We start from the raw sequence: 15,983 nt of genomic DNA on the forward strand, positions 1-15,983 counted from the left end.
AAAAGTGGCTGTAGAAACACCAGTTATCCTCATAGTACATGTAGTATTTTTCTTCTATCCCATCACCTCAAGTGAGTAAAAACTGCTACAATATAGATTTGTTAAAGAAGGACGCAGACTCTGAAGCCCCTTTTCACTTCTTGCTTTAATCTAAAGCAGCACCATCTCTTCACCAAATGGTGCAGTGCTTATGACAAACACGTTTCTTACTCTCTTCATCTCGCATTACAGGTATATTGCCCTCTGAAGGGGGCTCAGCTCAGGTTGGAGAAAATCTACACGAGCAAGTTTCACAGGCTAGAGACAGTATTCATATAGCAAGCCTCCTCCAAACCACCTCTTGCAGCTAGCGGCATGTCTGCATGTTGTAAAGTCAGACCTAGCAAACGTGGAAAGAGCAGAGCAGAGCCCCCCCGTCCCCAGGCTGTGGGGTGAGTACAGGCAGAGAGGGAAGGCCCGGTGCCGGCTGTGCCGCTCAGAAACGGAGAGGCAGCCGCCCCTAACGGTGCCTCTGTGGCGTTTATTCCCTGGGCTGTTTTTTTCGTTTTTTTCCCTTCATTTCGCTTTCCCCGCCCGGTGGCGGCACGGCCGGGCCGAGGCGTGGCGGAAGCGAGCCCCGGCTCCTCCCCGCGGCGCCCGGGAGACCGGCGGCGGCGGCGGGCGCGGCCATGGCGAAGGCGGGGACGGGGCAGAGCCCCAACCGGGTGAGGGCGCCGTGGGGCCGGGGCGGGCGCGGGGCGGCTGTAACAACCAGGAGGGCGGCTGGGGACCGGGGGCCGGGGCCTCGCCCTCCTCCTCCGCCTGGGGCTGCGGTGCTGCGGAGTCTGGTGTGCGCTCTGGGGCGGATGGGGAAGGGCCGGGGCGCTGAGGCGGGAGGTGCGGCGCCGTGTCCCCGCTCTGCCGCTGGCCCCCTGCTGCTGCCCGCCTCGGCTGAGGGCGTGAGCAAAGGCTTCCTGGTTGTTTTCGTGTTCTCCTTCGTGCACGTTGGCAAAGGAAGGTGCTCGGAAAGCTTGAAACCCGTAAAGAGCGGTTAAGGGTTCTTAAAACTGCGAGTTGGAATGATTGCCCCTTTGGCAGCCCTGTGGAGAGCAGCTCCCCTCGCCGCCCTCACAGAGGAAATGCAGCTGCTTGGTGCCGTTTTCTGTGAGCTGAGCTTGAAAGTAAAGGTGTTTTTTGCTCTGCATTTCTGAACAGACCACCTGGGGAGCTGCGTGGATTTTTTTTTTTTTCCTGAGTGAGAGTTCCCAGGCTTGTTGCCAACTGCCTGTGGCTCCAGCTACCCAGTGAGGCAGTGAGCGTGCGCTTTGTGGCAGGCTGGTCAGCAGCTCCTGTCAGTAACAAAACATCCCTGGAAACCTGCACCCAAACTCACCTTTTCTGTGGAGTTTGCAGTGAGTTCCTTCAAATTCTGAGAAACTGGAAACTTCAAGGAAATAAAGCTCTTATGTATGTGGCAGAGTTGAGGACTTCCATACAGGTAGAACAGACGATTATTAGCCAGTAGCTGCTTGCATGTGATTTCCTTTGTTGTCAAAAATAAATGATACAGAAATTCATTTTCTTTTCATTTGTTTTGCAGAAGGTAACTGAGTAGAGACACACTACTGCACAGGCAATGAATGCTGCATAAAAGCTCTCACACTTTACTTTTTGAAAATATCAAATATTCTAGGGAATTCACAATCACTACCACAAAAAATGTAGGAATCAATAAAAGCAATGAGCTCTGAGCTCGAATTTTGTCAATATTTTTTCTCCCTTATTGTGTGCCTGTATGGTGAGAGCAGTGCTGGCCACTGCTGGGTGCTGGTCAGGGTATGCTGCTCCTTACCTGTGTGAGTAGCACTTGCTGTCAGTCTTCGCATGGCCAAAATCCAGATTAGAGACTGGAGACTTAATCCTGCAAGTGCTTCCTTACACAAGGCGTTTCATTTCCGTAAGGTAAGCAAACCTAGGAGCGCTTGCTCACTTGAACCTTCACCAGCATATGGAATCCTGCCATTCAGTACAGGCAGCATTTAGGACATTTTAGGACATCCTCTTGCTGCAATGGAAAACTCACAGAGCAAACTGCAGTCATTTCAAACAGGAGTAGTACTGGACCCTAGCCTGGGGGCAAGAAGGTTCACATCCAGCTAATCCTGGCTGGTAGAAGCTTATTTTTAGTTCAGAATTAGCAGAGGTTCAGCGTGAGCAGCATCAGTAGTAGAGAACTGTTCACGGTGCCTCTTGCAGGGAAGAGTTTCAGATGATATGGGAAAAAAACAAGTGGTAAGTTTTTGGATCCTTGAGTCTTGCCAGTTGTACAGTCTTTTTTATTTCTGGTATCAACTGAATTTTTGGAACATGGGAAGTAGTTCTTCTGTGTACCTGTTAAATACAATTATATAATACAAAATCTGAAATTACCTTCCTTTTCCTAGGTGAAGAAATCATCCAGCATAAGAGTTCTGGATTGTTAACAGGATATACTTGTTTTTAGTTACATTTAACCTCTTGGTAAATATTTGCAAAAGTTCATAAGTCTTTTCTATAAATAAGTTTATTTTATATTTTTTTCTTATAATTCAGTATTGCTCTGTTCTAAATTTACAACTTCATTAATAGAAAATACGGTGCTCATGATATACACTGTGCAAGTATACCAGTTATGTAAGTTACTGCAATATTTTGTTATATTTAAGTAAAATGACTGGCAAGCTGTACCAGTGAATGCTGTACCTTCTATGCACTATGAAAATTACTGAAGCGAGGGTGAAATGCAAGCTGCACCTCACACATAGCTGTTAGGCAAATGTCCCCTGTGCAGTGCCCATCAGAACTGTGCTAAGAACATGCTGTATGACGTCTGTGAAACATGTCCACCAGGAGTTTCTCACTGTTCATGTATGTGTGTACCTGATTATGTATGAGGTGCTTAGAATCTGGTTTCAGAAGCATAGGTAGCAAAACACATTCGGTATGTTGAGACCGTGTCTGGAAGGAGCCGTTTTCTGTGGAGTAGTTTAACAGGCGCTCAGAAAAGAGGTGGTTTCACACTGACAGAAGCTGACTTTTGTCTCTTTTGTCTTTCAGTGTCCCCCGCGTGCCCTCCCTCCAGTGCCAAGGTAAGATCAGGTCATTCTGTGGAGTTGATCATGGTTCTGTACTGCTATGTTTTTAAAGGTAATGAAATGAAGAAAAATTAGTTTTAACAAGTATCTGTGTAGCCATAATGGCTTTAAAAACACTTGCTTTTCTTGATACTTTGTTGTTCTAGAATCCCTTACAAGGAATACAAAGCATTTTAAAGTTTCACTGAGGCTGAGAAAATTTATTATCTCATTTTTAATATTCAGAGAGGTAAACTCTTTAAAGAGATTTTGACAAATAGCAGATTCAGTTTTATTAACATCTGCTTCAGTGTTATTGATGTCCTTCCTTTCAATTTCTTCTTCCTTAACTAGATCTTTGCTTTGTTTCATGTTCTGTAGTTTATTTAAATTACAAATCCTTCATAATAGGAATTTTTGAATTTAGACTAGATATTATCAAATGGGGTTATAGGCGTCTATCACTTTTACATAGTGTATAGGAAGAAATTTGTGATTTTTTTCCAGCATCCTAATGGGCAATGGGTAAAGAAAGGCAATTAAATAGTTTTTTATGGTGTGGTGAATGAGATTCCTTCAAAGTACCGTAAGGCAAATCTGATATTTTGACAGTGTATAAAGGCAGTGTGTTTTTAGTACTGTGTGTGTTCGAATGTTTCGTAACTTCTTTTGTTGGTTTATTACATACCAAGCAGTAAGACGAGTTTTAATTATCCAGGTGATTACAGTTTCTAATCTGATCTACAGCTAGCCAACTGAGAAACTGTGCACAGTCACAAAGCGTTGAGTCTTGATGATTGCTTTGTGCACTTAACCCCGTTGTACACAATTGCTCATAAAAAGAAATTGGGGTGAGGATAAGGAAATTAATAATAATAAAAAGTAGTGAGAATGTCAATTTCGTGAATTGCAATTGATTCAAAACTAACTTTCTTCTCTACCTTTGTTCCTTTTACACTGCTCTTCAACACCTTTCTTCTTAAATGTGAAGAGGAAACCAGGGTGAGTTCTTGTGGCAAAAAAGAGAATCGTAAACATCAGTAGTTCCTTTTGGTGTCACTTAATCCTCTCTTTAAAGATGGGTCCTTATGATTTTCCTAAATTCAGGCTGATAATCACGTAAATTGCATGGATACCTGGACTACCACAGTGATAATTATCTAGTATTTTTCTTTGTTCTCATTACTGATTTCTATTTCCATATGGAATCAAGGTAACTGGAATGTTGTCAATGTGCTCTAAACAGGATTTTTATTCTTCAGAGCATTATTCAAAATATTTCAGTTTTTCATTTAACACATGCGTATGCATATTTAACCTCTGTCGCACTTAAGAAGATTTTGTATCTTGTTTTCCTACTATCTTCTGTACCCTAACTGCTTGTGTAAATTGGTGAATTGTCATCTTATCTGTAAAAGGTAAAGGATGCCTTTACTTGTAAAAAGGACTAACTTTCTGAACTTGAAATCGTATGACCGTTAAAAAAAAAGGGAAATGGAGGTTTCTCCATGTTGTGTAGCTAGACTTGTGTTTTATGTTCTGCAGATGAAATTCCACTCAGTCGTCCCAAAAGAAGAAAACCCAAAGGAAAGACTCCATTAGGTAAGGTCCTGCCAAGACTGAAAACTGGATTTATAATCCTGGGTGAGACCTACACTGTAGCAAAGCTCTTGACAGATGCACGTTTTTCAGTCTTGTGCTGGTTTTGAATAATGTTCTTCTCAGCTAATTTATAATAATTGATTTTATGTTGTATGTCCACATTCTTTTTTTGCTTACAGCGCCGTCTGTCTTTTTAGAACAAGTCTGTAATGCTAGCAGAAGTAACTTCAATCCTCTTTTGCCCTAGGTCCATTCTCAGTACTGCTAATAGAGCAAATTTTGATACTGAAATGAAAAAAAAAAAGTTTTGATATTTATTCATCTTTTTTTTTCCTTTCTAAAAATTTATGATACTTCACTAAATAGTCACTTCCATCTGTAAGCTGCTTTCAATGTTGAGTGTGTTAAGCGCTTGATTTTTTTGTATGAATTTAAATGAAACTCATTTAACATATTGTCTCAAGAAGTTCTAGGCCAAATAAAGTTACAAGTTGACTGTTATCTTCTGAGTGTTAAAAGTCTGAAATACGACTAACACAAGAGCTTTGTATTTTTACAAAAAGTGGATCTGCTGAATAAAGATACCCTTTTAAACAAAATTACAAGCCTGATCTGTTATGATAATGCAAAATGTTTTCATAAGATTTACTAGATTTCTTTAAATCAGTTGACTTGGGACCATGTGACGGTTTGATAAGTAAACCTTTATTTGGTTAGAAGGGTATGTAATGGCAGACTCATTGTAAGGCTGTTGAATGTAATAAGTAGAGCTGTTGCTAGCAGGGCTTCCTAAGGATGAAGTTTTGTGATTTTTTCTTAGTATGCTGAGTTATGGCCAATTGACTTTGGCCATTACTTTGCTGGTTAGTTTTGCATTTTAGCACAGTAAAACTCTATAAAAGGTGGGGAAACCTGTTACTTGAAGTGAAAACAAAGGTAGATTCAGTTGGTATTGATAAAAACTGCAGTACTTGAAAGTACTATAAAAAGGCTTGTCTTTCTACATCAAATAATGCAAATTGATGCTACTGCTGCTAGAATATTTGATGAAATTTCATGTTAACCTCTCAAGGAAATTTAGTTTCTCCAAAGTGGAGTAATTCTTCTCTCAGACTGGAGTTAACATTCTTCAGCATTGCTTTATTTCCCTGCTCCTCCTGTATCCTAGGGCTGTTCGTTTAGCAATTAATTTGATTTTCCCTTTTTACACTAATTTGCCTTAATGTTTATCTGTCTGAGTGAATCATCTTGTAACAAACTGTTAATTTTTCTGTCCTTTTCAGTATTATCTTTGCATATAGAAAGGAAAATTATAGAGGAATTGCTCTTTCCTGTGTTAGATTCCATTCAGTCAGTCCTCAGTTATATACCCAAATTTCAATCATGCTACTTCTTGGATACTTACATTTCCTCCCGGCATGAAATTGTCAGGGTGAAATGTGCTGTGTGTTTTCACCTTGTATAATCTTATTACCATATTTGCTTCCCAACTCTTATATTTACTGGCCAATACATTTTCATCAGCTGTAAGCTGAGCAAGCATAGATATTCTGCACAATATAGCAAATAGCAACTTTTATTATGTGTTCTCAGTGTCTCTAAATTGAGGTTGCTGGAGTTTTTCTTACACTTTTCAGATGGTATTGTCCAAGCAACTGTTCGTCGGCAGTCTGAAAGCAGTGAGCCCCTAACTCCTGAACCTCATGATGTCCCTCCTCAGAGGAAACGCAAAAAGAAGAAAGTGCCTCCTGGTATGTGAAACAACTGTAGACTGAAAAAAAAATCAATGACAGAAATATGACTGGCCAATTTGCATTTTGGTTTAAAACATTTCAAATCAGATACTCTTGTAAAAGCTGGAGGTACTCTGAGTGAATGGTAGCTTAGAGTTTCAATTTCTGATTTTAGGTTTGGTGTTTTATATAATAACTATTTATGCATTTAAGTGAATGTATTTCCAGTTCTATGAAAGCTGTACAATTTTCATGTATCTTATTTTAAATTTTCAGATTGTGAGACCTCTTTTACCCAGCAGAATGTTGCATCCTTATTTCAGAATGGAAAAGGCATGGATATTCCTGAAGCTGAAGAAACAGTGATCCGCAAACAGAGAAAAAGAACAAAGTGAGATGAAACTTGTATAGCTTATGATTTGAAATACGTGCAGTAGTGAAAATGACTGATTAACGTTTTACTGTGTGACATTACAAAGATGTCCATGATACCATTCAGCTTGTAAAATAAACTGTATTCATGCAGTCCCTTCCAGGGCTAGGATCTAACTTCCTCCACTTGTTTGATTTATGCATGCCTGGGTGCATTACAGTTTGTATTTATTTTGTATGTATTTAGTTTGTATGAGTTTGTATGTGTTTTTTTTTAATTGTTAATCTCTTGGTAGGTATTTCTTCCCACCTTGGTGTTATGACACAAGAAGGTATTTAAATTGAAAGAAAACCCCCAAAATTAAGGATTAGCTTTATAGTTTTAGTTAGCTAACTCCATGATAATTTTAGTCCTTTTAATCGGTTCTTGTCAGTCAAGTTAGACGTTAAAAGTTCATAGCAGTCTTCAGCATTAAAATTTTACTTCTTGTTCTTTTTCTGCTCCTTTGTATGTCCTGTGATAATAGGAAACCTCGGCCAGCAGAAATGCACTGTTCCAATGAACTGGAGGTGGAGGAGGAAGACATCATTGAAGATGAGCACAGAAAGAGCCCAGATCAGCAGCCTGTGTTTGCTGCTCCCACTGGAGTTAGCCAGCCTGTTAGCAAGGTGTTTGTTGAAAAAAACCGTAAGTGTATCATGTGATTTAAGTAATTTAAGGAAATTCTTGCAATTAAAAAATGCATAATTGTATTGAAAATGCAAGTATTGTACCACTGGGAGGAATTTAAAGAGCAAGTTTTCCAGGAAAAAAATATCTTTCCAAGTAAATACACGTTATAATTATTCAATAGTGAATGTTAGTGTTGTTCTGCTGGCATGTATAGTTAAATTTTTGAATTCTATGGAAAAAAAATGCTGGTTGATAGTACAGAACTGAGCTTATTTAACTTAATACTGTCTCAGTATATTGAGAAGAAAGTATTTACTGTATTTAAAAAAATCTTTCAACTAGAAGTTTTTGTTTGTTTTGTATCAGGGAACACTAAGTAATTACACAAAGTGTGCTGCACATTTGTAAATCCATAGCCTGATCTATCAGGGTATATCACACTGACAAAGGCATCCTGATCTGCATGTAAGCTGACAGAGGCTAGGAAGTGGGAAGAAATCTGATGGAAATTTTAATACTTTTTCACAGGAGGAAGTACAAGCATTAGTATAGAAATAATGGATGAAGGTAACAGTAGTCTCTAAAATTAATTTCCTCATCCATCTAGGGCGTTTTCAAGCAGCTGACCGTGCAGAATTGATTAAAACCACTGAAAATATCAATGTACTTATGGATGTGAAGGCTTCATGGACCACTAGAGATGTCGCCCTCTCAGTGCATCGAAGTTTCAGGTGATAGATTAACATTTTGATGTAAATAAGCAGTATTTTTTTTTCTTCTTGAGAAGTTAGCTCCTTTTTTCTATCATTGTGATATATCTTTATTTCTTTTGAATATTTCTGATAGGTGGTGGTTGGAGATGCAGCTGGTATAAGGCTTTTCAGTCCTTTAGCTGTTTTTCCTGACAATAATAGCTGTTTCTAGTCAAGATGCCATATGTGAAATGCAACATGTAAAAAGAGTAACAAGCTGGAGCCAACTAAGAAAGCTGTACTGCAAAGATTCAGAGAAAATCTGAAGTGAAAGAGACTAATATGATAACAGAAACACTGGGGACCTACTAAAAAAAGTGTTGTGAAATGAGATTCACCCATCAGCTACAATATGACCAGAATGAAAATAGCTGCATTGAGATGGTTCCCAATGAAAAATCTTGATTGGTAAAAAAGAGGGAGGAGTGAAACTGGACTGGGCATAAGTTTGCACACAGTAGCAAAAAATGAATTTTTATACAAGTGGTTGTGTTGTGATACAGAATGGGAAGATGACATCCATTTTCATATCTCTGGTGTCTTCTACTTGGAAACCTGTGCTTGCTTTTCACCTTTTTGTTAGCAAGGAGGGTAATGACAGCTTGAGGAAATTCTGAAAAGGCTGACTCTCTGTCAAGGACTGATTATGAATTCTTGTATAGGTGAAAGGGGCAGTGGTCTTGAGTAGGTATAGGTAAAATGGAAGAGTGTGTGGAGTGAAAGTATTTGACTCTTGGAGCAGTAAAAATGGGAACTAGCAAGAGAATCAGTGAAAATTGTTTTTTCTTGGTTGACAGCGCAGGTGCCAGTGCAGTCTGTCAAAGGAGGAAGCATAAGTCCCATCATGTAGGATTTTAAAACCTGGATCAGAAAAAATACTCAGAAACAACCTGTCATGGCAGCAGGGTTGAAAGGGTGGATTCATAGGCCTTTTCTGTCTGTAGTTCTTTAATTGAAGGCATTAAACTTTTCTAATGTTCTTTTGTCCATTCAGGGTGATCGGACTCTTTACCCACGGCTTTCTTGCTGGGTATGCTGTATGGAATATCATTGTTATCTACATCTTGGCAGGAAATCAACTTTCCACAATTTCTAACCTGCTCCAGCAATATAAGGCTCTAGCATACCCAGCTCAAAGTTTGTTCTACTTGTTGCTGTCTATCAGCACAGTCTCAGCCTTTGATAGGTAAAATCTGTTTGTATTTGGGAGGCATGTGTAACTTGTATGCAATATGTTCTTTCCTTCTTTGTCTGGCTTATTTTGATCTGCTGTTGATAATTTAATGCAATACACTTGGAGAATGATTTTACACATGGATGGCTGTATAGTTAAAAGGTGTACTTCTGCATTCAGTCTCATGTTACTGATTCCTGTCCATTACCTGTTGACTTGTATCAATGTACTTGTGCTGTCTGTGTAATCAGGAGGTGAATCAAATAGGAGAGCTGATGGTTTTTATGGGGCAGAGGGGTGCGGAACAACTACTCTTTCTGTCAAGTTACTTTTCATGTGAATCTATTCCCCAGCTAGGTTTGCCACATGGCTTTATAAACAGTTTTCCCAGCTCAGCTGGGGTTTCTTGAGCCTTATTGCTCAAGAGTGGGAATGAACAGAAAGATGAACAAAGAGACCATAAGCAGAGTAGTTTCATAGGTGTTTCTAATGACAGGTTGTCTTCACAGCAGCATGGTAAGCCAGGGGAGGAGTCTGTTTTATGGAAGAAATTGTGTCCTTTTTTCAATGAATTGTGGCAGGGAGGAGGCCTGATTTATTCCTAATGGCTCCTGTACCAGTGTAAGCTTTGCAAGCAGTTACATTAGCATAACTGAGTTTGTTTTGGGGACACTGAAATGAATAAATGAATGCAAGGATTAGAGAGAGCACAGATCTCTCCAGATTCTCCCTGTTCCAGAAATGACTGCAGTGAGAAAGTTACAAAACTCATGGAACATCCTCCTTAGTTTCAAACTTTCTTGGGTTTGGCATAGTAAGGATCATTGCATGTGTGTGCAGTATAGTTGTGTATTAAGGCACTGTAAAAGAGACAGAAAAAGGTATCTCAAAAAAAAGTTAAAAGAAAATAGAATACTGTTAGAGGAACAATATTATTATCCTATTGGGCTGTGTTAATGAATCTTTTTTTTTTTTTGTAATCAGGATTGATTTGGCGAAAGCATCAGTTGCGCTGAGGGGTTTTCTTACCCTAGACCCAGCAGCAATAGCTTCATTCTGTAAGTATCCTGAAGGGGATAGGAAGTTGCTCAGAAGATAAAGTAACTGGATAAATCCTACGTTCTATTTTCATTACGTTTTTCCTCTATGGTTATTTTCTAAGTAGTTGAAAATAGCATTCAAGGGCTGTGAACACTGCATATTTTTAAAGCATTTGCAATAGCATTAGCGGGGCTATTACTGAGATGGTTCTTTTCCCACTTCTGAATACAGAACATAAAAGTAGCAAAAAACGAATCACAAGATGACACCTTTGATGTAGCTGATAGATTGCAAAAGTGCAGAAACCAGACTTTGATGGGTCAAAATTCCCAGATTTGAGGAGAGTGCTGAAAAAGAGAGAATGAGCTAAAGGAGGCAGTATCATTGGAAGCAGTGGAGTGAAAGGAAAGAAAATGTAGTGATAATTACCATGTCATGATAAGACAGCATTTTTTGTTTTGTTTTGCTTTATACCTAACATTACTAATTCAATTTCTTCCAGTGTACTTCACTGCTCTTATCTTATCCTTAAGTCAGCAGATGACATGTGACAGAATTAACCTCTACACACCACCTTCGGAAAATGGCAGCATCTGGTAAGAAACCTAGTAAATTACTTCTGTGATCTAATGGGGTTTCTTAGCTGAGTTGCTGTCTTTGGAATCCACTTTCCTTAACAGGCCTTTGTAATGAAAGACCATCAGGATGGTAGTAGTAGCTATGTTTTTACACCTAGCTTAGCAAGTTGTTTTTTTATGATACTCTGCTGAAATTATTGTAACACCTATGTACCAGTGTGTAACCTGACTAATTGGTTGATGTACTTCTCTCAGGATAGCAGGTACAGAGGAAGAAATTCTTCAGCCATGGATTGTGGTGAATCTGGTAGTGTCTATTCTAGTTGGGGCAAGTTGGATCTTCTTGTCTTACCGACCAGAGCTAGACCATAGTGAAGGTAGGAAATACTAATAGGCTAAATGTTGTTTATTCGGTCTTTTATCGGCTCTGCTCTGCATTGGGTGTTCAGGACTAGCAACTTTTAAAAGCAAGTGCTTCTTAGGATGCTGATGTCTGTGTGTGATCTTCTAAAGAAGCAGCAGTTATTAAAAAGGAAAGAAAAGCCTTGTTTCTCCTGGCTGATTTTTGAAACTTGAAAATATTTGTCTTTTCTTATTAGAAAGAAAATTAATTTTAACTTTAACAACAACAACAAAAAAGAATGTTTAAAATGTATTCATTCTGCTTCTGTTTTAGAAAATTCTCCAGTGTTACTAATGCTCCTTTTGCAAATGCTGAGTGCATTTTGAGTTCACCTGTATATTATTTTCAACAGAACAATGCAGTAGTTTTAGGAACTCCCAAGCTTTGAAAAGTAAAATTTGAACTTGCAGAACAGGGCATCAAATGAGGAGTACTTGTGGTCATGGTTGGAAGAGGGGGCAAGCAGGTCATCCCCTTTCTTAGAAGCAACTTTGCTACATGCTGAGCCTTCTTCCTTTTGTTGTTGGAGCTTGGATCCAAAAGGTGTATCATTACTAAGCTTTCCTATTAAATGCATGTAGCCTGTGACTTCAATTCGTGTTGTACACACAAATTTTAAGTATTAGCTGTAAGTCAACTCATACCAAAGAGCATCATGAGTTGAAGCACAAAATTTGTGTTTGGGAGGCCAAAGAAGATTAAACGTGTTTCTTCAGATTACTTTAGAATTCTAATTTACCAATTCTTTATTTCAGTTGGCCTCAGTTACTCCGCTTATTTCTATTAACTCAATGACATTTTTTTTTTTTAAACAACCGTGGTTGGCAGCCTTTACAATCATTGAACATAAACTTTTTAATAGATGTCTAAATTGTATTTTAAGCCATTTAAAAAATAATATAGGCTTATTCAAGGGTGGCAGTGGCAGGATTTAGTCCATTTTTTAATGAGATTTCAGATGTTTACAGGTGCCAACAAGGATTAGAAAATCTGCTTCAAAAATTTCAAAAGAAAAATTCTGTTAGGATTTTTTCCTATCAGAAATAGTAGAAAAATGTTAATCTCCTAAGGATGGCATAGTAAAAATAAGTGTGTGAATCTCACACTTGAGTAGATAAAACTGCACTGTTGCACGTGCAGATTTTTGTGTGATCTTACCTTATTGACAGGTTGTTGGCAAACACAACCTGGTCTATATGCTGAATGTGCTGTTAGCAAGCGAGAAAGTACACCCATGCTGAGGGTGCAGTACATGTGTAAAGGAACACAGAGAAGAGAAAACTCTGCCCTCAGCAGCATAAAACTCTGTAAGGACTACCCCATCAGCTGCTTAGCATGCCCAGCTGAACTTCTCAACAGTTCCTCACTGCTGACCTTAAGCAGTTTCCTGTGCCTGAACTACCTTGGTGACAACTAGCTGTGAGCAATATCATAAATCATACTTTCTGTCGTGGGTTCTAGTGTTGCAAACTTATGCTGGGATCCGCAGGGCGTTTACATCCATAAATGAATGGGCTCTAAACAGAGATCTTCCTTCCTAGTTCTGACACTCTGAACTTCAACAATCCCTCGGTCTACTTTCAGATATCTATTTAAGTGTCCAGGCTGAATGCAGGATGATATTTCCTATTATCAGCTGCTAATGTCGTCACCAATTCTGTTAATTACGGGGAGCAACAATAGTTTTCTACAGACAGTGGTAGCTCTTCCCATTACTGAGTTGCTGATATTATGACTGGGAAGAAAACCATGAGGCTTCAGGAAATTCCGGAGAAATTTTCTGGAACAATGAAATTATATCCAGGTAAAACTTCTTCAAGAAAAACAAATTCTTCTCTCTCTCTTTTAGAACTGATGTTTCATGCTGAAATCGAGGAATTTCCCCAGGGAGATATCATACCCAGAGTCCAGCCATAGTGTGGAGCACGCACCTTGCAGTTGTAACTAACTGATGGCTCAACACATGCTGTGTTGTAACCATTTATTATAACTTTCATAAAGCAAAAAATGTATTTTTGTATTGTATATAATTGATGGATCTTTTATGTATGCTACTTTTTAAATATCCAAATGTGACTGAAAACTTTTATACTTCTGTTTTTTGTTTTATAAAGTAGATTAGTACATAAAGTCAATGTGCTTTAGTAAATGTTGCTACCTAGACAGCCAAAGGAAATAGATGGAAATAGAAGATCCACTATTTAGTGCTTTTTTGACTGATACCTTCAACAACCCGTGTTTTGTTACTCATGCTGATAGCAGTTTGGGTTAAAGAAAGCTAAGAATTAACAACCATAGTAAAATAATACTTGGTTTTAATTGTCATAAAAAGTATTTTCTAGACCTAGGAGGTTGGATTGTCAGGGGTTTTGTTTGCTATTTCGTTAAAAGAGAACAATTTATTCATCTTCTTCATTTAGTTCTCTTGACAGAGATCCTGATAAAACCAGTTCTTTCGAGTTGATGTAGGTAAAGGAAACAAAAGTTTTTAATTTCACAGCATTTCAGTCAACTAATGAATACTTAGATACAGTAGGGTGTTTTTGGTTTGCCAACAAGATGTGTGTCCTGTAATGTCTTGATAGTCAAGATGCACAACAATTACAAAACTGATTTATCCTTATCTTGTATGGTACAAGCAATAGTGTTGTTCACAGGTCATTCTAAAGAAACTTGAATTTCACAGATGCTAAAAATATTACTACTTCTACCTGTTTTGCTAGAAAATGATTTCTCACCAAAGAATTTTTGTTGTTTTGTGTTGGGATGAAATTGGAAATTTCTCCTATACTAAAATTATTGGGTGATGTTATTAAAGCAAAGCAAGCACCCTCCAGCAACCAGTGTTCTGCGTAGCAATGTAGTGGTAATAGTGGCAGTTGGTGGTTTTTGATGATGACAGCCATTGTTCTTTTTCTTCAGTATTAAAGTGGCAAAATGAAAGCATTGAAGATGTGAATAAATACGGATATGCTATAGGATGAAATAGTCTCCTCAGTAGACATAGGCAAGAACTAGTTTGAAATCTATTTCCCAAGAAAATGTCACACAAAACTAGTTGTATATTTTATTTAATGTGTTGAGTTTTGCATTACTTTATTTAATGTGTGTCTAAGATTTTTTTATACCTGTTGGCTGTATTCTAGGGCATTCACTTTGTTGTGGGAAGGAGACATTAATTTTTTTTGTCAGTTGTTATGGTTCTTAAGTATTTTCGCAAAACTGTAGAGCTAAATTATAGCTGGCACTGCATTGTACATTAAAATGGAGAGATGGGTGCTGCTCCCTGCCACTGTAATACTGGAAGTTCTTGTTATTTGGCTGTAGGGGATAGGGAATGAGGCACTACTTAGTGATCCCATGTAGGTTTCCAACACGGTGTGAAATGAGCATCACAATTTCTTCAAATGTGGTGTTTACAGAATTACTGAGCTCCTGAAGATGAGATTAATAATGATTTTATTATTAATGTCTGTGCTGATTGATGTTTGTCATCTTGGCATGATAAAAAGTGTATTTTCCCCATAAAGCGTGTAGATTAGACACAACAGTGTTAAGGGATCAAATCAGTGTAGGAAAGAAATCACTGATTTAATTTCTGAAATTGTTATTAGGAATTGGCCTCCTAAGTATCCCTTGAACAAAGCAATGTTAGCTAGGAGCCAGATTTGTTTTCACTGTGAAGTATAATAGTTTGTTTAGATGGTTGAGCAGGGATTAAATTATTTAACTTAATGAGATCAATATTTCAAACCAGGCTTGGCTTTCCAGTTTATATTTTTTGGAAGACCCGAGTATAAACGTACATGAAAGAATGAGGTTTGAGGTTTGCCATCTAAAATTACACTTAAGTAAATAATTTGGTGGTTAATCACCTATTTTTCAAGGTACTTTTCATTCCATTAAGCCTCACAATGGAGTTTGAGTTTAACAGTGCTTCTTTGTTGTAGTTACTTGGAAAATTTTAGAACATTTTAAAGTTTACAGAATATGTATTTAATTACAGAACGTGCACTGTAGGAGCCTTAATTGAAATGCTTCTGTGCATTTCCATACCATTGTTTCTAATGGGGTATTTCTGTGTTGGGAAAAATGAAGAAATGTTAGTGCCAATTTCTTGTTTTTAAGTATCTAAAGCAAGTAAAGAACTGATCTAAACTCCTGTTAGAAATGATTGTACTACTATGTACTGTTTCCAAATGATTAGTTTGTTTAAAATAAATCAGTCTTTTTTTTCCTCAATGCTACATTATATATTGTATTAAAACTCTGAAGATATGATAGGGGAAAACATTTTTTTTCTTTAATTGTGGTGGTGATGATGTAAATAATGGTTTCCTTTTCTCTCCACCAGCCAGATTCCTGCTGTTGCACTGGTCTTTTGCACAGTCTGAAGCAGTGCAGTGAAATCCTGAGAACTAGCAAGTAGGTTGACTGATGTGTTAGTTTCTGAAATGTGAATTTAATCAGCTACTGGGGAGTACAAAGTGGGGAATCTGACTGCTGCCTTTAATCGGCCCGGCTCCTGCTTTTAGCGAGAGGCGAGAGCAGGCCCCTCGAGCC

General features: G+C 38.3%; 1 protein-coding gene across 1 annotated transcript; it reads left to right on the top strand.

Moving 5' to 3' along the window:
- The first annotated feature begins 667 nt into the window (after nucleotides 1–667).
- On the top strand, nucleotides 668–15,662 carry TMEM237 (transmembrane protein 237). Its single transcript, XM_072041114.1, has 12 exons — nucleotides 668–704; nucleotides 3,076–3,165; nucleotides 4,638–4,694; nucleotides 6,332–6,445; nucleotides 6,704–6,818; nucleotides 7,327–7,487; nucleotides 8,080–8,203; nucleotides 9,219–9,410; nucleotides 10,383–10,456; nucleotides 10,942–11,035; nucleotides 11,273–11,394; nucleotides 13,270–15,662. Exons 2-12 carry the CDS (start codon nucleotides 3,138–3,140, stop codon nucleotides 13,335–13,337), a joined length of 1,149 nt encoding a protein of 382 aa, XP_071897215.1. The 5' UTR covers nucleotides 668–704; nucleotides 3,076–3,137; the 3' UTR covers nucleotides 13,338–15,662.
- Nucleotides 15,663–15,983: the final 321 nt, after the last annotated feature.

The sequence above is a fragment of the Anas platyrhynchos genome, chromosome 7 (assembly GCF_047663525.1).
Source record: "Anas platyrhynchos isolate ZD024472 breed Pekin duck chromosome 7, IASCAAS_PekinDuck_T2T, whole genome shotgun sequence".
In the NCBI taxonomy this organism is placed as follows: Eukaryota; Metazoa; Chordata; class Aves; order Anseriformes; family Anatidae; genus Anas; species Anas platyrhynchos.